Source organism: Protopterus annectens, chromosome 7.part0 (assembly GCF_019279795.1).
Source record: "Protopterus annectens isolate FY-2018-M chromosome 7.part0, PAN1.0, whole genome shotgun sequence".
Lineage (NCBI taxonomy): Eukaryota > Metazoa > Chordata > Ceratodontiformes > Protopteridae > Protopterus > Protopterus annectens.
Genome location: NC_056739.1, coordinates 1,848,148,743 through 1,848,172,031, shown reverse-complemented (window position 1 = coordinate 1,848,172,031; position 23,289 = coordinate 1,848,148,743). Strand labels below are relative to the sequence as shown.

The 23,289-nt window shown below is 43.3% G+C and overlaps 1 protein-coding gene across 1 annotated transcript in view; it reads left to right on the top strand.

Moving 5' to 3' along the window:
* The window catches only part of ARRDC4 (arrestin domain containing 4), a 67,743-nt gene that overhangs the window by 29,450 nt on the left and 15,004 nt on the right, over window positions 1-23,289 (top strand). Inside the window, exons 4-6 of the mRNA XM_044078337.1 lie at window positions 406-508; window positions 2,583-2,839; window positions 22,067-22,229. Of these exons, the coding sequence (XP_043934272.1) occupies window positions 406-508; window positions 2,583-2,839; window positions 22,067-22,229 (523 nt within the window). The remainder of the gene's footprint in view (window positions 1-405; window positions 509-2,582; window positions 2,840-22,066; window positions 22,230-23,289) is intronic.

The window sequence follows — 23,289 nt, the reverse complement described above, 5'->3', positions numbered from 1 at the left end:
AAAATATGTCTTACCATAACATTCCATCTGTATTGTTGATCCTCGTTCAGTCATTACGGCCCTCCCTCCTTCCCCCTCCTGTGGCTTCTAGTGGATCTCACCATCCGGTTCTCTTAGGTCATTTGACCAGAGATGGCCTCTACCTTCTTTTGACTTGCAAACTCAATCTGAGGTAACGGAGAGGGGGATTATGGGTAAGAGTTTAGCTCGAGAGTTTGTAGCTGAAGCGAGCTTGGAAAAATGGCCGGCTCGGTTCCGAGGTCAGAACCGAAACCGATGCGTAATGACTGAACGAGGATCAACATTACAAATGAAATGTTATGGTAAGACATAACTTCTGTTTCATATCAGTTTTAACATTATGCAGTTTTTAAGTCATTTATTTTATTTTATTTCTTTTTACAGTCTCCGGTGTCACGAAGCAAAGAACAAACAGTTGGTTGCTGGCTTCTTACAACTGGTCCCATATCACTAAGTGCTAAAATTGAAAGAAGAGGATATTGCAATGGTTAGTTTCTAAATTTGTAATATTAACTACTTTTTGGAAATTATTTTATTGGCACTAGCTCGGGATTCATTATTTTCTTATGTTTTGCAGACTGTAACGAGAAATGGTTATCTGAAGAGTTAATGTGTTGTATCTATATTATGCTTAAAGTATTTTTTTTTTTCATTGTTAGTTTCTGAAATGTTGTAAAACTAAACTTGGCTAAGAATATAGTTGTGCGTAATAGAACCTTTCTCCCCTTGGCCCCCTGTTATGTCCAGCATCTGTAATAAGAGGAGAATGTGTTCAGTTTTACAGGTTTTGTTTTTTGTCCATGTTCATACTTTATAAATTGCCATTGTAGGGGAAAACTCCTGCATTTGGTGGTAAAAGAAAACAGTTAAGTCTACAAAGAAACTGTGACACTGAAAGAGCCATCATTACCATAACCAGTTTTCTTCTGCCTTGGACTGTTGAATGACATCCTAGGCTATCACCTATTTATAATGGCTGTTCTTGTATGACATCCCCAAGTGATAGTGATTTTAAACATCTGCACATGTTCATTGTATTTTCTACAGTAGTAGTAGTTAGTAGTAGTAATGTTTTGAGACTTGTACACAAACAAACCACCATATGGCCTGACTTCCAGAGTTTTGCGCCTATTATAGGTGTTAGAAAAAGGCCTTATACTGTGGCACAAACTGAAAATTGCACAAAGTGCAGATCCATGCATATTTTTCTAGTTTTCTTCGGGCCATTGGTTTGGCCTGGCTTCTTGAGTTTTCTGATAAGTGAAGGAATCCATTCAGACTTTGCATGTTCTATTATAACGTTTCAGATGTTAGTGTCCTTGACTACACATGCATGCACTCACAGTGCCGCGTGTCTGCCAGTGACTACACATGCATACACTTGCAGTGCCGTGAGTCAACCAGCAAACTGACTGAGGGTAAAGACTTCAAGATTATCTGAACTAAAGAAGGCTGCTGTGACTAAGTATACTGTAGACTTCTCATATTAAAAATCCCATATTAAAAAAGGGGGGGGGTAAAACAGAATTGCCCATGTAACGGAGACTTCCCTAGATTCAAGAGCATCTGCGCCAGTATGGTGCCTTTGCAGCTCTTGACTCTGATGTGTAGAGATCAGACCAAGGCTCCTCAGGAGAAGGTCACTTGCTGTGAAGACTGCTTGTCCTCCCAAGCCAGAAATCTCTCAGTCCTTATACCTCCCCATGGGTTTCTGGTTCTGATGCCTGTATCTTCATTTCTGATGTTGGTAGTGGTATCCTCTTGATATTTGTGCATGATGTAGTCCCCTGTTCTAAGATTGAGGTTATTTGTGTCCACCAGTATACAAAGACCTTTAAAAAGAGGTCTATGCCTGGCATACAGGGTAGTATCAGACCCCACTCTGGACCTCCTGCATATCCACAAAACAAACAGCACCACAAATACCCGTTCTAAAGACGTAAACATTGCCTGTGATATAAATAGGACCTGCTGGAGAGATGGGTATGTACCCCAAAGACTACCCCAGCTATTGAACAGGCTCCCCATCCATGGGAAGCAGAGCTCCTCCCTAACCCAGTTCAAGTGCAACTTGGACAATCGGATGGGAAACTGGAAATTCATCCCTGGTTTGGCGCCTATGTCTCTGATGCAGACAGGTACCCTGTAAATGGTTCATCTCCCAGGCCCGTGCTTACACCAAAAGATTTGGGATGCATGGCTAGACTTAAAAAGGCCCTTGTGGTCATTAGCCTAGTAAACACCTATGAACCTATAAGAGCAAGCAGTTGACAGCCCAAATTACATTCTGTGTTTCTTCAGACATTTTACGTTAATGCATTTGAAACAGTTTTATCTGAAATCCCAGTTCGGTTCAGAAAAGAAGAGTATTCTGAAGTCGTTGCTAATTGAGACCTGTGATAACTGGTATGTCAACTAACTGGATTGAAAAATAAAATTCTCTCACATGGTGCAATTTGTCATAGTTTATATACAAAAAGGAGATGCATTTGATTATTAAACTAATACTGGCTTAAAATATGAGTAATACTCTTTCATTTTGTGGCTTTGTTTTAATATAGGTGAAGCGATACCTATATATGCTGAGATAGAGAACTGCTCATCCCGTCTGATTGTCCCAAAAGCAGCAATATTCCAAGTGCAAACCTATTTGGCCAATGGAAAGACTAAGATCTTTCGTCAAATGATCGCTAATGTGAGGGGAAGCCATATTGCATCAGGTCGCAGTGATTCCTGGAATGGGAAAATGCTGAAAATTCCACCCACTATTCCATCCATTTTGGATTGCAGTATCATTAAAGTTGAATATTTGTTAGCCGTGAGTATTTGTACACACAGGCTGTGTACCCATTTCCTTAGAACTTACTTTAGCAACCATGCCATTTAAGTTGTTTTGTGATGGTGTTTCTGGACCACTTCAGTAGTTGGTAAAATATTGGAGCTCTAGCTGCAATGAGGTTCCTTTGGAGATTTAGTTCAACTTGGCAAAAACACGTCTGCCAACACGGCTTTTCCAGACCGTTTCAACATGCAACTTTTGCACGTATTCTGTATGGTTCTGTCTTGGGATGAAGTGTGCAGTATAGGCGGTGTTTTGTTATTGTGGCTCATTACTTGCAGGGTTAAATTATGTTTATGGAAGATAGCTTGGAGGGTAGGTTATAGCTCTTCAGCCTGATGTTGGACCCTTGGGAGTGTAAGTTTGGCCATTGTGGTATATATTTTTCTTCTGTTTGGGTGACTGCTTTGTGGACTAGACAAGTGAAGACTGGCTGGGAATGCTTTCTTTGTGAATTAGTTTGCAGTCTGGAGTTTTTGAGATTGGATTTTTAAGTAAAACTTTTCTATTCAGAAGTTTATTCTTGTACTGTTTTTTTCTAGTTTGTCTTTTGTTTCTAGGAGTTACTAACTGAGATGCTTACTAAGTGGCTCAGGTCTTTGATGAAAGAAGACTCATATGAATCTAGACAAATGAGCTAGATGTTGAAGGCATTGCTAATTTGAATAAGAGTAGCTGTGTCTGTTACCTTTCTGACCTGCCTAACAAGTATAGCTTTGGACATAGCTGTGGAGGAACTAAACCATGATGTGGGTATGGTTAAATAAAGTTCTAATAAAGAGAGAAACTTAGCCTTGGAGATGCATTTTTTGACAGTGGTGCTTTTCCTTTAGTGAAGTATACTGCAGATTTTGACTATAGATACAATTGTAGAAGTCTGACATGACTTTTTTGATGTAGTATTGTCTCGTGTTGCTGGATAGCATTTATGTGGTTGCATAGAAGAAAAGGCTTCAGTTTTTTTGTTTGGATCTGACTTTTGACCCTGTGGATTCTGTCTTAAAGCACATTTTTCATAAGAGAGCAAAGGCCTCAGCAGGAAGAGTTTTGAGTGAAGGATTGTGATGTTTTCTCCACTGCCCAGAGAGTTTGGTATGGTCAGTCTGTATGGGAGTCTTCTACAGGAGCATTTGACTGTTCATCTTGAATCGCTTTGGAGACTCTTGATGTTGTTTTTGCTGCTGTTTGGCAAGTATATTATATTACATTAGGTAGGAACTGTCTGCGTGTAAGAGACTGTGTGAAACTGGGAAGGGGACAACTGTGGAAGGAAACCATGCAGTGGTTGCAGTAGTTTCAGAAGAGCTTCTCCTAGTTTCAGAAATATTTTGTTGAATGTTTTTACTACATTGTTTTGTTTTATACATTGTATGTGGAGGGAAGTGGCTAGGTAATGGTGAATTCGAGGGAAGTGGCTAGGTAATGGTGAATTCGAGGGGAGTGGCTAGGTAATGGTGAATTCGAGGGGAGTGGCTAGGTAATGGTGAATTCGAGGGGAGTGGCTAGGTAATGGTGAATTCGAGGGGAGTGGCTAGGTAATGGTGAATTCTAGGGGAGTGATGAATGTACATTGCCTTAGGCCAAATTCTGAACAGTTCAAACATCACGGTGAAGGAATTGAGCAGCATTCTCACTGAAGATTGGTCAGGCAGGTTGTTAGTGCAAGGTGGGTTGCTTCCAGTGGGTAATTCCCCTTCCTCTTTCTGGATTTCCTATTTTCTGTGTGGGTGTTTTCAAGGTAGGTGTTGTAGTGATGAATGTCAAGGGTGGTTAGGCAGACGTGTTGGCAACCTCAGCCAATTATTGGATTGACTTGGTAGTGAGAAATGGGTTAGTGCACATGGGGGTGTAATTCTTGTGGTCAAGAAGTACTTGGCAGAGGAAGAGAAACAGAAGATGGTACTTATAGGTTCATAAGTAGGTACTAGGCTATTGGCCCTAGGGCCTATACAAGCCTAGCCAAAAAATGTAGCCTGGCTTTCGCCACCCAAGAAAATTATTTTCCTGTGCCCCTGTCTAGCAGAGCCACAGAAGTGATCCCCGGGGTGAATTTCCCATTTCGCATCCAATCATCAAGATTTTTCTTAGAGTGCTAATGAGGAGCTCTGTTTGACATAGGTAGTCTGTTCCAGAGTATGGGAAGTCTCTGGGACAGGAATCTATCCCTCCAGCATGTTCTGTTTATTGTGGTGACAAGGTTTAGGTCCCTAGAGCGTGTAGCTCTGAGTGATTGGGATTTCTTTAAGTGGAGCATGTCCAACAGCTCTGGCTTTGACATAGCTTTGTATGTTAGGTAGAGATCGCCCCTGAGTAGGCGATATGCGATGGAGTAAAGCTGTAGTTTTTTTTAGACGGTCTGCATAGGGCATCTGTTTGCGGCCAGTAATCCTCTGTGAGGTATTTCTGTGGTCTTTCCAGTTGTTGTAGATGTCTTGTGAGGTACATACCAAAAGGGGCATTGTACTCTATAATGGGTCTAATGAGTGATGAGTAGAAGGGAACAATGACCTCTTTTTTTTTTTTTTCTGGATGAGAATCCTTCTGTGATGAGATGAGCCACGTAGAAGGATTTCCTGACCACTGTGGCGATGTGATTATCAAAGGAGAGACTACTGTCCACCTGTGTCCCAAGGTCTCATCACATTTTCGGCATGAAGTAGACTAACAGCTATGTGGTAGTTCATGGGTACAGAGTTTTTACCAAAGGGAGTATTGTGTTGATGGGCTGCATTTTGTTTATTAGAAATTACAGATTTTTAATGCATGTTTTTGAAAATGATTTTGAGCATTTTGTGAGACCGGCACAAAACTTTGCTGGTCAGTAGATGGGCCAGTTGTGAGGCTGACATTGTCTGGGAAAGCAGTGAGACTGTCACGGTAGCCTTGCATGAGCTGAAGGCTGATGCATGTTGCCTTCCTATAGGTTCTTGTATTGCCTATTTCAGTGCAGATGTCCGTGTAACAGCGAGGAAAGGTGTCTATGGTTGTATGGAAATTCATTTGTATGCATGGGTGGTTTACCGGTCAACTAAAAGATTGTGGGTGATTTAGCAGCAGAGGAGAATTTCAACAATGAGGAACTGGGAGATGGGTGCCGGAACCATAGTGCGCGGGGGGCCTCCCACTTTTGCAGATCATCCATACCTCTGCCCTTTTGTTTTCCGTGCGATGACGTCAGCGCACCTATTTCTGGCTGTTTTTGCGAGCGGGAATAGATGAAACGGAAAGGATTGAATTTCCTGAATAATGGCGTGGATTAGCTGCTGCAGGGCGGGAACAACAGGATGTAATTGCAGAGTGGAAGTGGACTGCTAGTCTATCAAAGTGAGTAAGGTGTGTGTGTGTGTGTGTGTGTGTGTGTGTGTGTGTGTGTGTGTGTGTGTGTGTGTGTGTGTGTGTGTGTGTGTGTGTCCAGCTGGATGCATCTGGTGGCTAGAGGTACTTAAGCTCAAACCCTGTACCTTGGGGGCGGGTAAAAGGAGACTAGTCCCTAGCCACCATCACTTGTGAATTTATGCCTCACAGTTTTGTTATGTTCCTCTGGTTTGCAGGAGTGGTAAAACCTTTTTATTCTAGCAATTTTCTAAGGTTATAAATCAGTATTTCAAATGTGTCCCTATTTTGGGGCTGTATTCCCCCATTATTGGCTTTGTTCTGTATTTTTGTGCTAAGAGGTTGAGAGCTGTGGTGAGAACTGAATTCACTAAATGATATGATAGACATTTAAATTTGCATTCCTGTTTTTCAAGAAACTGCTGGTTTAGCTTAGTGGGCAGTTTTGTCATTATTGGTGCATGCATTTTGCTTCATTGCCTACTGGACAAAATGTTCAAACAATAAATTTTAAAATGCGCTTTAACTTAAGTTTAACAAATGTGCTGTATTATACAAGGAATATAATTTAATACAATCAGGAAGGTGAATCAAGGAATGCATACATGTATGCATGGCCCTAAAAATGTGTTTGAAAACAGCCCAGAGAAGGCTCAAAATCATGGGCACATTTTAAGCTTTACTCTTGTTACCAAAGCAATGGATGAAGGTAAAACCGTTCACCACATTACCTTGACCTGACTAAGCCTTTTGGCACAATCCCCTACTCTGGTGTAGTACAAAAGATGAATAATGTAGGAGGAAACACTTACACCAGCTACTTTGCCAACTTGGCTCACAGGATGTAGGAGATCAAAACAGGGGAAGAGACCAGTCACCAGTGGAGTCCCCCAGAGTTCGGTGCAGAGACTTTTTTGTTTGGCATATACATCTCAAAAATAAAAGGAAATACCGAAGAGCTTGGGCCAGCTAAGTTTGAGATGACTGCAAGCTAGGAGAAGTTATTGAATCCCCAAATGACTTAACCATCATACAGGAAGGTTTGTCCAAAATAATAACTGGTGTCAAAATCATGACAATGCCCTCTGAGAACTGATCCAATTGTTTAGCATTTGGGAACTTGTGTGTACAGTGACCTAACTTTTGACCAGTATGTGCCCAGAGTCATAAGAAAGCCTTTCTATATTGCACAGCTTATTGTGACTAGACCTAGAGATGTTGTTGTCTCCCTTTACAAAGCTCTCATTATGTCATTCATTTTGTATAATGCCCACTTTGGTATGTATCTGTCCAGCCCCATGCAACAATTGGAATACCTTCAGAGATACCTTACTAAAAGGATACAAGTCCTAAACAATAGGTCTTGCATGGACCACCTCAAAGATTTATTACTATACTCCGTATCTTTGCTTAGAGGTGACATGTCTGGCATACAAAGCATCCTCCGACATAATACAGATGGACCTACTGAAAATCAGCAAGTCAAATGGCATCAGAAATACTCCATCCAGGTATCTAAACTGAATGTTGTGGAGAGATGGAGGTATATCACAGAGGCTACCACTGTTCCGAAACAGACTATCCATAAAAATAAAGCAAAGCTCATCCATGCATGTTCAGATGCAACTTGGATCTAAGGATGGGTAATAGAAAATGTACTCCAGGATTTCCCCTTATGCCACTAATGGATAGAGGCAGTTCCTAAATGCTGCATCCGTTACATGGCCCCCTCAAATTATCTATGGTATGATCACAGTTCTCACTAGGGCTAATACAGTTATCAGCCATGGGGATAGCGAAGACCAATCAGAAAATGTTAATTCAAGCACCAAAAAGGGAATTGGCTAAGCCTAAAATGCCCTCCAAGTGAACCTATGTTGTGGTAGCAAATAGTTATGAAAAAATTACCCGTGCTGTCTTTGCCATGAATTCCTTGTATAGTTGTAGCTCATGTCAACTGTTGTACTAATGGAGTCATCTGTTTTCTTTTTCTGAGTTGAGGATCAAGTTCCTTAGATGGGACTCTCTCTCTTTGCAGTGCATATGTTGGCATTGTCTGTGACAGTACTGCTTGAAGACAACTCATGGAGCAGAAGATTGTGGATGTTGGGAGGGAGCAGGCGGTAAATATCTTACCAAGCCATGAGGTAGTTGTTTTGCCTTTTGGATTTGTTGTTCTATCATGGGTCAAGATTATTTCAAGTGGAAAATTGCTTGTTGTCCATGTAGAAGATGAGCTAGATCTTAAATGCTATTAAGCTACTTGCAAGATGTATGTAATGTGGCCAACCAGGCACCCTATGGTATCGGGAGTGAAAAATAATTGCCGAGCAAGATAGATACATTTGCAGAAAAAAGTGAATGCATCTGCAAGTGAGAGGAAGCAAGTTTGCTTTCGGGAGTTTGGGAGTAGAGAATTGTAATTGTTGGTGGTAATGGCTCCAGCTGCAATCTATTTGAATCATCTTGTTACAGGTCAAAAAAGTAAGCATTTTTCTCTCCTTTAAAAAAAAAGAGAGAGTACAATATCAGTGGCAGAGTAGCACATGGATTGTCATGTAGAAGCAAATTCTCTTTTATTTATTTGTACTTCAAAAGGCTGAGTGCTGTTGCGGGGACTGTTAATGCTTATGTTACTGAACTGAACTACTGAATGAAAGACACTCAGCTTGGTAAATTCCATGATTCTTTTGAAGAGAGGGAATAGTTTGTGGTATAAAAATGGAGCAAACATCCCTGACTTTATTACACCTATGAAGTGCAAGTGAATTACTAGTGTAGTTAGAAAGAAGCAGTGGGCATGAGTGAAAAAGCCAAATAGTAATAAGAAAAAAAAAATGTGATTGCTCTTGCAAGTGAAACTCCAACCTTGTGCATATGGAGTAGCTGTAATCATCCTAGGAGGCATTGCTCTGCTCTGTGTTTAACACTTTTGAAGTGGCAGTAATAGAAAAGGCATTATTTAAGACTTGCAAACATATTGAAAGTCATTTGCATGATGTTCTTCGTCTTCCCTTGCTGCAGTCCTGACAATTGGGTATAGTCCGCGTCCCAGTCGGCCCGAATACCAGAGTATAAGGCTGACGTCGGTCATGGCGCTTAGACTGACGCCAGTACGCCAGGGTACTAATGCGCATGACCGACGCCATTTCCTCAGTCTTTTGCCGCATGGTCCGATGCAGAAGCAATTTTGAATGTGCAGGTTGGCGTTCTGAGATTTTCCGAAACCGGAGTTTCAGACCGAATACAGAGTTGGCTAAGTAACCCCGTTGGGGAACATTTTGGTTTTTTCTTGCCTCAGTATTTAACCGGATGTCAGAAAAAGTGAATAACTGTATTTCTTGTGGGAAGCAGATACCGCATAGGGATTATCATACATTGTGTATACCTTGTTTAGGGCCTGAGCACGACGTTGTTGGTTGCCGCTCTTGTGCTAGATTTAATAAGCGCACTATTAAGAGGAGGCTTGATTGTGCTAGGTTAGTGTTTGGGAAGCGTTGCAATTATACCATGCCGTCGGATGCTCCGACGCCTGCTTCATCTAAGAAGCGCAAGGACAAAACAGTGAAGTCTAGGGGTGAGGAACCGGCAGTCCCGGACGTCGGTCCTTTAGAAGGCTCAGGGGAGCCAGAGGTTGTGCCAGGAGTCTCTATGGAGTCTCAGGCAGATACTTTACTGTTACAGGATGTGCCCTCTCAGGAGGTAGGCCAGGCTGAGGGGGCTTCTCAGGTAACTGTTCTTCCCTCTCTTCCCAAGGTAGTTAGGGCCTCTCCTTCTGTTGCCAAAGCCTCTTTTAGAGGAAGGCCAAGTTCAGCTTCTGTAGGGGCTTCTCCTAGCATTTCGGGCTCTGTGCCTAAGAAACATATGCTTAAAATGGCAGAAGATTTGATTACTCTGATTAGAGGTTCTATGCCCCACCTGATAAGAGGCCTAGGGTGGAACAGGAGTTTGATAGTTTTGAACAGTGTTCACAGGCTTCAGAGTCTTCTGTGGAAGACTTGCAAGAGTTTCCTACTTATTCTGATTCTGATGTGGATGATTCCACTCCTTCAGCTTCTCCTCCTGAGGATTTTTCATTTTCAGAGACTCTTCACTCCATGAGGGAGCACTTTAAATGGGAAGGCCAAGATTACTCTGACTCCAGAAAAAGGCTTAGGGAATTCTTGTTTTGCCCCAGCATAGGCCCTTAGCTATTCCTCCTGTGTTGAATGTGGTGGAGGATGTTTTGCAGAGGCTTCTCTGAACCCTGATTCCTTGCCTCCTGCTCCTGTTAAGCCTGATAGGTATTATAGGGTGCCCGAAGCTCATAAGTATTTGTTTAAGAGTCCCAGGGCGGACCCAGAAACTGTTTCTCAGGGGCCTAAAGGTGTTAAAGCTTCTGTGGTTAAAAATCCTGTACCCTCTGATAAAGAGGCAAGGGCTTTGGATAGGTGGGGTAAGAAAGTATATACTTCTTCCACTCTAGCCATGAGGGCGTTGAATTGTCAATTTCATATGCTGAAATATCAGAATTATCTCCTTTCACAATTGAAATCTAAGGTGGATGCTTTGGCGGAAGGTATTGAATGTAAAGAATTGCTGGATTTGGTTCATGTGTCTGAACAAGTGGGTAAGCATTCTTTGCAGTGTGGTTTTGATGCTGTTCAGGCCTCCTCGAGGGTGGCTGCTACTAGTTCTGTTCTTCGCAGACATGCATGGTTGAAGGATCAGAATTTAGCTGAGCATGTTAAGACCAGGATTTTGGATGCTCCTTTACAGTCTGATGTGTTGTTTGGACCGCCTGTGGAAGCAGTTTTAAAGAAAATGGAGGACAAAGCTAAGTCTATGCAGACTGTTAAAGATTTTGCGGGTGCAGCCTCCAAGTTTAGTAGAAATTGGCCTGCTAAGGGGTGGACATATCCTGCTTATGGTTCCCAGTCTAGGGGTAGGTCTAGACGTGGTAGGGGCAGGGCTCAAGGTTCGTTTAGGCCTAGATCAGACAGTTCACCTGCTCAGACTTCTGGTGAGGGCAGGGGTCAGTCCTTTCGTAAGCAGAACCAATGACCTGCCTTTTCAGCTGCCAGTGGACTCTCGTCTGGCAGCTCCTTTGGGAGGAAGATTGTCTCTTTTCAAAGAAAATTGGGATTTAATCACTCAAGACAGATGGGTGCTGGATATCATTCATCACGGGTACAGATTTTATTTCCACACAATGCCCCCTTTCAAAGGCATGCCAGATGTTCCTCCTCCACAAAGAAAAGAGGCTCACAAGCAAGTTTCTCAGTTACTCCAGATAGGGGCTATTCAGCCAGTCCCTGTGTCAGAAAGGGGCTTCGGATTTTATTCTCGCCTGTTCCTAGTACCAAAGAAGGGGAACACGTGGAGACCAATTTTGGATTTACCTATCCTCAACACTTATCTGGACATTCCCAAGTTCAAGATGTTGACGTTACAGCAACTGTTACCTCTGCTGGGCAAGGATCACTGGATGGTAACTTTGGATCTCAAGGAAGCTTACCTTCATGTGCCCATAAGGCTAAGTTGCAGAAAGTATCTGCGGTTTCGAACTGGAGATTTTCATTATCAGTTCTCTGCATTGCCCTTTGGCTTATCTACTGCCCAGAGTATTCACAAAGGTTCTGGCTCCAGTGATAGCTTACTTCAGGCTTCAAGGCATTCAAATTTATCCTTACTTGGACGACTGCCTGATTCTGGCTCAAGAAAAGGAACACCTTCTACAGCATCTGGAATATGTCATAGCAGTGCTAAGATGCCTAGGGTATTCTGTGAACGAAATAAAGTCCAGTCTAGTACCCTCTCAAGACATGTGCTTTCTGGGTGTGAGACTGAATACAGCAGCCCAGATGGCCTTTTAACCCCGGACAAACAAAAGAGTCTGTCACTTTACTTCCATCAACTATCTCATCAGTCCGTGCTGACTGCAAGGACAGTCCTTCAAGCATTAGGGTTCATGGCATCTTGTATTCTGGTGCTTCCCAATGCCAAACTGCATATGAGGAAGCTGCAATGGTATCTCAAAATGTATGGACACAGCACTGCCAAGATTTGGACACTGTCATTCAAATAATACCTTGCCTTCAAAAGGAATTCTTGTGGTGGGCTCAGGAATGTCACCTAAACAAGGGACTCTCTGTGACCCGGCCAGAGGCGAGTCAGATTTTAACGACAGATGCCTCGGACACTGCTTGGGGAGCTCATCTAAATGGAAAGTGGATACAAGACAAGTGGCCTGCCAGACTACAGCATCTACATATCAACATGAAGGAGATGTTAGCAGTCCAGTTTGCATTGATGGCGTTCAAGGAGTTACTTCTTCCAGGGCAGGTGTTGATTCTGACAGACAACACAACTGTCATGTGGTACATCAACAAGCAAGGCGGAACACATTCTTATCCTCTATGCAGGCAAGCAATGATTTTATGGGAGACTGCGTTAAGCCTGCAACTGACTCTTCAGGCAAGGTTTCTGCCAGGAGCACAGAACTCCCTAGCAGATGTATTAAGCAGACAAATCATGGATCCCCACGAGTGGAAACTGGATCTTCATGTATTTCAGAAATTGACAGTGTCATGGGGAACTCCAGACATAGATCTGTTCGCTTCTCCACTAAACCACCAGCTGCCAAAGTATTGCACAAAGGGGTTTCATCACACAGCTTGGAAAGTGGATGCTCTGTCTTTCAGTTGGAAAAACCTTCATGTCTATGCCTTTCCACCTCTACCTCTTCTTCCAAAGGTATTACTAAAGGTCAGACAGGACAGGCCAAGGATGATTTTGATAGCTCCAGATTGGCCTCGTCAACACTGGTACCCACTTCTAAGGAGTCTTGTAAAGAAGCCTCCATGGCCTTTACCTCTGATTCCTCATCTGTTATCTCAGAAAGACGGTCATCTGCTCAATGTCAAGCTTCAATCTCTTCATCTCACAGCTTGGCATATTCTGTGTTGAAGCATGGTAGGTCTCAGCTTCCTCAACAAGTTTTAAATGTGATTATGGAAGCTAGAAGGCCTAGTACTAGGAGAGTGTACGAGAAAAATGGAAGAGATTTTTATTTTGGAGTACAGCAAAGAATTTGGAGATTTCAGAGCCTAATTTGAGTGTGGCTCTTCAATATCTTACTGAATTATTGGACAAAGGTTTGTCTTTCTCTTCCATAAAGATTCATGCTGCAGCAATTTCAGCTCACTATGATTGTGACCCACCTTTGTTTTCGCATCCTTTGTTCAAGCAGTTTCTTAGAGGGCAAAGAATATAAGACCCCACGAGAGCTCCTACTCCTGCTTGGGATCTCAATTTTGTGTTGGAAAAACTTACTCTACAACCTTTTGAGCCTGCAGCTACTGCTGAATTGAAATATTTGTCATGGAAGACTGCTTTTTTGTTGGCTATTACTTCTGCAAGAAGGGTGTCTGAGTTGCAGGCCCTTATGGCAGTAGAGCCCTTTTGATTTTCCATAAGGACAGGGTATCATTTCGTACTAATCCTTCCTTTATGCCTAAGGTGGTTTCTAGTGTGGCTTTAAACCAAACTATTCATTTGCCTCGTTTTTGCAGATCCTCAAAATAAAGGGGAAAAGATTTTGCACACTTTAGATGTACACAGGCAATTGCGTTATTATTTGAGCAGGACTAAAGATTTTAGGCAGTCTCAGCAGTTACTTGTTTCTTTTGCTTTAAGTTCACAGGGCAAGCCTGTGTCAAAACAAACTATTTCTAGGTGGATTGGCTTTTGCATTGCATTTTGTTATTCCCATCATGGCAAAGAGGTTCCAGCTGGGATTAGGCCTCATTCCACTAGGGCTACTGCCACTTCAACGGCATTTCTAAGGGGAGTGGCAACTAAGGATATTCTGGAAGCAGCTACTTGGAGTTCAGTGCATACTTTCTCTAGGCATTATCACCTGCCTATATACTCTAAGACTAGAGCTGGTTTTGCCACAGCTGTTTTACAAGGCATGTTGTCAGCTCCTGCTACTTTATAATTTGCCAGCCTCCCTTACCTCTGCTTTGGGATTCTACCCAATTGTCAGGACTGCAGCAAGGGAAGACGAAGAACATAGTACAGTTTTGTACCTACCATAAATGTAGATGTTCGAGGATTCCCTTGTTGCAGTCCAATTTACCCTCCCTCCTTCCCCTCTGTGTTTCAGGGTGGTTGTGTAGGTGAGTTTACATGCTTATATTTTTTTTGTATATATTACTGTATATATTGTACATGTTTTTTTTGGTGCAGGTTGTTTTGGGACTTGTCTTTTTGGGTCTTCTGACATCTGGGGCAAGAAAAGACTGAGGAAATGACGTCGGTCATGCGCATTAGTACCCTGACGTACTGACGTCAGTCTAAGGCGCCATGACCGACGTCAGCCTTATACTCTGGTATTCGGGCCGACTGGGACGCGGACTATACCCAATTGTCAGGACTGCAGCAAGGGAATCCTCGAACATCTACATTTATGGTAGGTACAAAACTGTACTTTGTTCAACAGAAACATGAAGAAGGTCATTGTGTATGCCTTTGAACTAAAAAGTGAAATCTGAAAATCGGTAGCAGAGTACAAGCACACAGTTTAACGTTTTGTGTAAACTCAGTAATATTTTGTTTCAATGTATTTGTAAAGGATTGTATGCAAGAAAAAACTGTGGAAACAGTACACTTGTCAGCATTTTGCAGGCAGTATGTATTAGTGGGTCAAAACTACTGATGTGAGTATTAAAAACAAAAATTAAGATCCATTTTTAAAATTGTAGCACTTGGAAGTACATTTTGGTAATATTTTGGGCTCCTTGGCTTGTTGGGCTCTGGTAATGGTAAAAGAAAAAAGAGAAGGTACAAAAGCGAGTGGTGCATATGTTCAGAGTCCACCACACTATCATAGGTTCATAGGTCTGTACTAGGCTAATGGCCCTGGGGCTTTTACAAGCCTAGCCATAGGATTACCCTGGCATAGTGCCACCCGACCTTAGTTCCCAGTACCTCTGAGTAGAGCCACTGGTATTATCCCTGGGGTGAATTTTCTGTTTCCCATCCACTCGTCAAGATTTCTCTTGAAGAGGGTCAGCGAGGTGCTCTGCTTGACATGGGAAGTCTGATGTCCTTCATGGATGCATCTGCAGTCATAACAAATGGGTTGTCCTGTCGTCAGGCAGCCCTTCGGTCGGCCGGATTCCAAAGTCTGGGTCCGGCTTCGGCTGATGTCGCACTTCACCCGACGTCATCTCTGCTGGTCTTCGGGTATAAAGGCATCAGCCGACGCCATTTTCCTCAGTCTTTCTTGCCGCGTGGCGCCAAGCAGAAGCTGTTCGCAAGTGCCGGTCGGTCAGATCCAGAGATTACTACTACCGAATACTACTTCGAAGACTTCTAAAAAGCTAAGTACCCCGTTGGGGACTCTTTCTTACCTACAACTGTGGTTCCTAGTGATTTATCAGACACCATCCCTTTGGATGTCTCTACCCCAGCACGTGGTGCTGCTAGGCCTCCTGCAGCCATGTCTATTAAGGCCTTTGCCAGGGCTAAAGCAGCCAAATCTGCTCAATCAGTGCCTGTTAAGCCCCCTTCACACAGACCCACTTCAAGTTCACAAATGCTTACTCTGGCAGAAGATTTAATATCCTTAATTAGGGGATCCCAATCTCACACAGACAGGGCCTCTCAGCCCCAGAAAAGAGACCTAGAGCAGAGCCCCCGAGCCAGTGTCCTCTGATGATTCTCATGGATGACTCAGACATTACAGACCAGCCAGAGGCTCCTTTCTCTACCTATGAAGATTCCGATGCTGAAGAATCCATTCCAGCTGCCTCTCCACCAGAGGAATTTTCCTTTGGGAAAACCTTACATGCCATGAGAGAACAATTCCAATGGCAGGGACAAGATTTCTCAGATTCAAGAAAAAGGCTTAGGACTTTTCTGCACTTACCACAACATAGGCCCTTAGCTATACATCCTGTACTGCCTGTTGTGGATGATGCATTTAATGATGTTTGCACTGCGCCTGATTCTTTACCTCCAGCCCCTGCCAAACCAGATAGATTTTACAGGGTGCCAGACACTCATCACCACCTATACAAGGCCCCACTTGCAGATCCCAAACTATATCCCAGGGGCCTAAGGCAGTAGCCTCGACCACAGCAAAACCCTATTCCTTCTGAAAGGGAATCCAGGTCCTTAGAGATGGGGGAAAAAGTTTACACCTCTGCTACTCTCTCAGCTAGAGCTTTAAACTGTCAGTTTCATATGATCCAATACCAAGAGTTTATGCTTGATCAGTTAACTAAAAACTGTCCTCTGATGAATCCTTAGATAAGAAATATGTATTAGAAATGGTGAATAACATCCAACAGGTTAGTAACCATTCCTTAAAATGTGGCTATGATGCACTGGAGGCTTCATTTAGATCAGCCATGACTGGCACAGTGATAAGAAGGCATGCATGGTTGAAAGAACAGGTCTTACCGGATCATGTTAAAGCAAAGCTGTTAGATGCTCCTATGGACAAGGTCAGTCTATTTGGTACACCTGCCCAGCAAGTAATGAAGAAAATGGAAGAAAAGGCAAAATCTGTACAAACAGTTAAAGATTTCTTACAGGTTCAGCCCCCAAGGTTTAGCAGGAACTGGCCTGCCAAAAATTGGTCCTTTCCAGACTCCACAAAATCCCAAAGGGGCAGGAATAGATGCTCTAGAGGCAGAAATCAATCCAGAGGAGGTGCCTACAGAGGACGACAGTGGCAAGGCAATAACGGAGGCACAGACACAACCACTGCCACTGCAACAGGACAATCACAGTGACTTGGCTCTGACACCGCCTACCAGGGAGCAAATAGCAGCACCTTTAGGTGGAAAGTTAGCCTTATTTTCGAAAAATTGGCACTATATCACAAAAGACAAGTGGATTTTGCAAACCATAGACCAAGGCTACGGTTCCACTTCCACACCTTACCAGTGAAAAGAGGAATGCCAAACCTACCTCCAAATCAAAAAATAGAAGCTCTACAGCAGATAGCGAAATTAACAAAGATGAGAGCTGTGGAAAGAGTACCAATAACAGAACAGGGCAAAGGATTCTACTCCAGACTCTTCCTAGTACTAAGAAAAGAGAAAAGTTGGAGACCTATTCTCGACCTGTCCGTCTTAAACACATACATCATTGTCCCAAAATTCAAAATGCTGACCCTACAGCAACTTCTTCCCATGCTGGGCAAGGAGTGTTGGCTGGTAACTCTAGATCTCAAGGAGGCATACCTGCACGTCCCCATTCGACCAAATTGCAGAAGATACCTCTGATTTCTTGCAGGATCAGAGCATTATCAATTCTCAGCATTGCCCTTTGGCTTATCTACTGCCCAGAGTATTCACAAAATGCCTGGCATCAGTAATCGCTCACTGCAGACTACAGGGAATCCAAATTTATCCATACCTGGACGACTGCCTGTTACAAGCGGACAACAAAAGCAAGCTGACAACAGATTTACAAAGGGTCATTTACTTGCTACAAGCCCTGGGATACACAGTCAATTTACAAAAGTCAAGGCTGATACCATCCCAAACAAGAACATTCTTGGTGAATTGGACACAGTAAAACAGATGGCATTCCTAACTGCAGAAAAACAAAAGAACTTCCTCTTTACTTCTTGGCATTAACAAAGCAGAACAAACTAACAGCAAGAAAAGTTCTGCAGGCCTTGGGCTTCATGGCATCATGCATAATCTTGGTCCCACATGCCAGACTGCATATGAGAAAGCTACAGTGGTACCTAAAGAATTTATGGTCTCAGCACAGGCACAGCTTAGAAACAGAAATCCCACTAATCCCATGCCTAAAACAGGAGTTCCTATGGTGGGCTCAAGCATGCCAGTCAAACCCAGGCTTACCCTTCCACAACTTTCGAGCAAGCCAAACCATCACAACGGACGCCTCAGACCTAGGATGGGGGTGCACATGCTGGACAAATGCATACAAGGATTGTGGACTCAAGACCAGCTGCACCTGCACATAAACCAAAAGAAATGCTGGCAGTAAAACTGGCAATCCAAAAATTCAGACCATTCCTCAAAGAAGGCCATTTGATGATAAGGACAGACAACACCACAGTCATGTGGTACATCAACAAACAGGGAGGCACTCATTCATACCCCTATGCAGAATGACTTTGGACCTTTGGAATCTGGCTCGCTACAACATCCAGTTACAGGCAATATTTGTGCCGGGAAAAGAGAACACCCTAGCAGACATGTTAAGCAGAACCACCTCGGATGCTCACGAATGGATGCTACACCGGACATCTTCAAGGCCATCACAAAGAAATGGGGAATGCCACAAATAGATCTATTCGCATCCCCACTCAATCACCAGCTCAAAAATTCTGCACAAGGACATTCCACCCACTTGCATGGAAGGTGGAGACTCTATCCTTCAGCTGGAAAGGCCTGACAGCATATGCATTTCCACCTCTTCCCTTGATGCACAAGGTACTACTGAAAATCAAAGAGGAACGTCCACGGATAATCCTGATAGCTCGAATTGGCCAAGACAACACTGGTACCCATTGCTGAGGAGCATGTCTCGAGAGAATGTGGTCAATACCCTGATGCCTTTGATGTTAACTCAGAACAACTACAACATCATGCATCCAAACCTAAAAACCTTGCAACTGACTGCCTGGAACATCACATAGCAGTAACTAACCCAGACCTTTCCCAAAGGGTTAAAGACATTATTCTTGAAGCCCGCAGACCTTCAACAAGAAGGAACTATGCAGGAAAATGGAAAAGGTTTGTCATTTGGAGTACTGAAAGAGGAAAAGATGTGTCGAACATAGATATTGCTAACATTCTGGAGTACTTGGCAGAGCTTCTGCATACAGGCCTGTCCTATTCCTCCATCAAGATACATGCATCAGCTATTTCAGCAGAATACAGCTTGATCCACCTGTCTTTTCATCCTCTACTCAGGCAGTTCCTCAGAGGGATCAAGAATGTAAAACCTCCTAGGAAACCACCATTACCAGCATGGGACTTGAACTTTGTGCTAGAAAAGTTGACACTCCCTCCGTTTGAACCAGCAGCAACAGCAGATCTGCAACACCTGTCATGGAAAACTGCTTTCCTGCTGGCAATTACCTCAGCAAGGAGGGTTTCGGAACTACAGGCCTTAATGGCAGTGCAACCCTTCCTAATCTTCCATCAAGATAGGGTGTCCATGAGAACTAATCCTACATTTTATGCCTAAGGTGGTATCCAGAGTGTCTTTAAACAATCCACCTACCTACCTTCTTTCCCAATCCACAGAACAGGGGGGAAAGACTGCTGCATACCTTGGATGTACATAGGCAGTTACGCTACTACCTGGACAGAACCAAAAGTAACAGAAAAACTGACCAGCTTTTAGTAGCCTATGCAACAGGAAGGGAAGGAAAAGCAATTGCCAAACAGACAATCTCCAAATGGATAGGAAATTGCATAAGATTCTGTTACTCCTACCATGGAAAACCAATTCCACAGAACATAAGACCTCATTCTACAAGGGCTACAGCCACTACCACAGCTTTCTTACGAGGAGTGGCAACCAAGGACATTATTGAGGCGGCTACTTGGACCTCCGTGCATACATTTGCCAAGCATTATAATTTACCTCTATACTGTAGATCCCGAGCAGGGTTTGCCACTGCTGTACTGCAAGGGATCCTAACTACACCATAATTTTTCTTCCTCCACCCCTAGTTTGGCTATGGTATTCTACCCATTTGTTATGACTGCAGATGCATCCATGAAGGACATAGTACAGTTTTGTACCTACCATAAATGTAGAAGGCCGAACTGGAGAGCATCCGGAGGCAGGATTACCCACCCTCCTTCCCCTCTGTGGTACTCCTAGGGTATTTACCCACCTAATAGCTAGCTGGGGGGGGAGTCTCTTATGGTGTATTTGTTTGTATATATGTACATACATGCTTATTTTTTGTTTGCCTTCTACTTTTTGGAAACATTGGCATTTATCCAAAATTTAACCTTCCAAGAGGGCAACTGGCATCTGGGGCAAGAAACACTGAGGAAAATGGCGTCGGCTGATGCCTTTATACCCGAAGACCAGCAGAGATGACGTCGGGTGAAGTGCGACATCAGCGGCCGGACCCAGACTTTGGAATCCGGCCGACCGAAGGGCTGCCTGACGACAGGACAACCCATTTGTTATGACTGCAGATGCTATCCAGTTCGGACATCTACATTTATGGTAGGTACAAAACTGTACTTTCCATAGTATGGGCAGTCTCTGGGTTATGAACCTGTACCTCCAGCATGTTCTGTTTAATTACGGTAATGAGGTTGAGATCTCTGGAGCTTGTGGTGGGGAGGGACTGGGATTTCTTTAGATGTAGCATTTCTAACAGAGCTGGGTCAGACATGCTTTGTAAGTCGAGCAGAGATTACCTGTAAGTAGGCGATATGAGACTGAGAATAGTTTTGAGTCTGTCTATATAGGACAAGTGTTTAAGGCCTAGGATCCTCTTTGTGAGGTACTTTTGCAGCCTCTCCAGTTGTTGCAGTCAAGTGAGGTACATGCCAAATGGGGCATTGTACTCTATGATTGGCCTAATGAGAGAAGAGTAGAGGGAGAAGATGACCTCTTTCTTCCTGGATGCAAAACCCTTAGTAATGAGATGTGCCACATAAAAGGACTTTCCACAGTGGCAATGTGGGGTTCAAAAGAGAGGTTGCTGTCAACCTGTGTTCTCAGATCTCTTACAATGTATTCTGTGTTCAGTGGACTACCATCAATGTGGTAATTCATGGGAACCGGGTTTTTCCCAAAGGGGATGACGACTCATGCTGTGCAGAGGAGTAGCAGTGATGTCCTGCATTACTGGAGTGATTTGTTTTCCAGAATTAGGAAGTTTGTTAGAATATTTAATAAGAAAACCTGAAGTGTTTCCATTGATCCACGTTACAAGGCTAGTTAATGATGACTGCCTGGAAGTAAATGAATTCAGGAGAATGGAAAGTTTAGCTGCCTAAGCTTTTTGTCAACAATATGGGTGAAAAGTATGCTTAGTATTGTGAAGAAAGAGATGGTTTACTTTTTGTATTGATTTGCAATAGCTGAATAGGGAATTTAAAACTGAGCAATTTCCACTTTGTAGTTGAAGTGGTCTTGACAATGCAGTTTGCTAAGTTATTTCAGTATTGGGTGCAATCCAAAGTTTGTATCTTGCGTAGGATGCAGTTAGTGTACATTCAGTACACTATTTGGAAAGTGTATATAATTTAGAAAAATTTTAATGGAAGAAACCATACCACAAAGTCCTGCAAAATATATTTAGAACTTTAAGGCACTTCTAGGATTATAGAGATCGGTACTTGACCAATACAGGCAAGATGGGAAACTGAAATATAGAGAAGCTAAGGAATGTTGCAGATTGAGTAGAGCATACCACACAGCATGTCAAAGGCCTCCACTCAGGAGGGTGCCCAGGTGAGTCTACTATTCAAATGCCATCTTTTATTCTGGGTACATTTGTACACCCCTGCTGTTTGGAGAGACTGTCTGCAAGTTTGAGTTGTGTTTTTAAGTTTATTCATTCCAGGGTAAACCGTATCACTTAAGTGAAATGAAGAAAATCTATGTACTTGGTTACTCGTTGTTTAAATGTGAAAAATACCAGAGAGGTATGGGGAGCAGTCAGATAGCAGAAGGAAATGGGCAAGTTTGTGTAATTTGTAATTTTCTGTCAAGCAGTTTTGTTTTCATATCAACATGTATGAAATTTTGGGGACTTGTAAGAGTTTTAGTAACATGACAACTTGTCAGCTTTGTGAAGCATTTTCAGTAACGCCCATTTATAAATGTCATTTAAATGCTCTTTTAATTCATTTGCAGGTGTATGTTCACATACCTGGTGCTAAGAAATTGGTTGTAGAATTACCACTAGTGATGGGAACAATTCCATGCAATGGCCTTGGCAGTAGGACATCGAGTGCATGCAGCCATTTGAGTATGGACATGAGCTGGTTGGCGCAGACATTGCCAGAGCACCCTGAAGGTATATCAGTTTTGTTAATTTTTTTAGCAGGAAAATTCTGTGAAGCTTAGGTTTTTCCAAGCAGCAAATTGAAAAGGTAGAATCCCAGACCAACCACAGGCATTTGAATCCAGTATCTGGATGTTCTTCGTGTTTCACTGTTGCAGTCATTACATTTGGGCTGGCAGGTTGCCCTCAGTCGGCCTGAATTCCAAAGTCTTGGGTCCTGCGTTAGTTGCTGATGTTCATCCTGCATACAGCTGCAGTCATAACAGATGGGTTCTCCTGCCGTCAGGCGGGTCCTCTGTCGGCCGAATTCCAAAGTCTAGGTCCGGCGTCTGTTGCCGTTGCTTCTTCCCTGACGTCAGTGCGCCAGGGGTATAAAAGAACCAGCCAACGCCATTTTCTTCAGTCTTTCTTGCCGCGCGGTGCCCGAAGCAGAAGCAGTTCGCAAGTGCCGGTCGGCCAGCTCCTGAAATTACGAAAATTTTGCAACCAAAGTCTTCTTGAAAGCTAAGTACCCCATTGGGGAAACTTTTCTTGCCTCAGACCGATGTCAGACAAAGTTAATAATTGTATTTCTTGTGGGAAGCAAATACCGCATAAGGATTTTCATTCCCTCTGCATTCCTTGCTTAGGCCCAGACCACAACGTCTCGGTCTGTCGTTTTTGTGCTACATTCAACAAACGCACCATTAAGCGTCGGGCGAAGTTCGCCTAGCACTATTTTGGCAGAAAATTTAACTATATTATGTCGTCGGATACTCCGACTCCAGTTTTGTCTAAAAAACGCAAAGATAAGGACCGACACACAAGGTCCACGGCCTCTACCGACACCACACCAAAGCCGACTACAGGTGGTCCGGTTCTCAGCGAGGCGCCTACGCAGCCCCTGCCTACCGACGACACTTCATTGGCGGTGTCTTCTGTGCCAGTCGCAGGCTCCTCTGCCCACACCCGACTACAGATACGAAGCCACTTTTGGTGGTGAATCTCAAAATGTAGACAGGTCTGCCTCCTCTCAAGGGTGTCTTCTAGGATGCCAGTTCGCAGGGCTAAAATTTACCCGATTGCTTAAAAT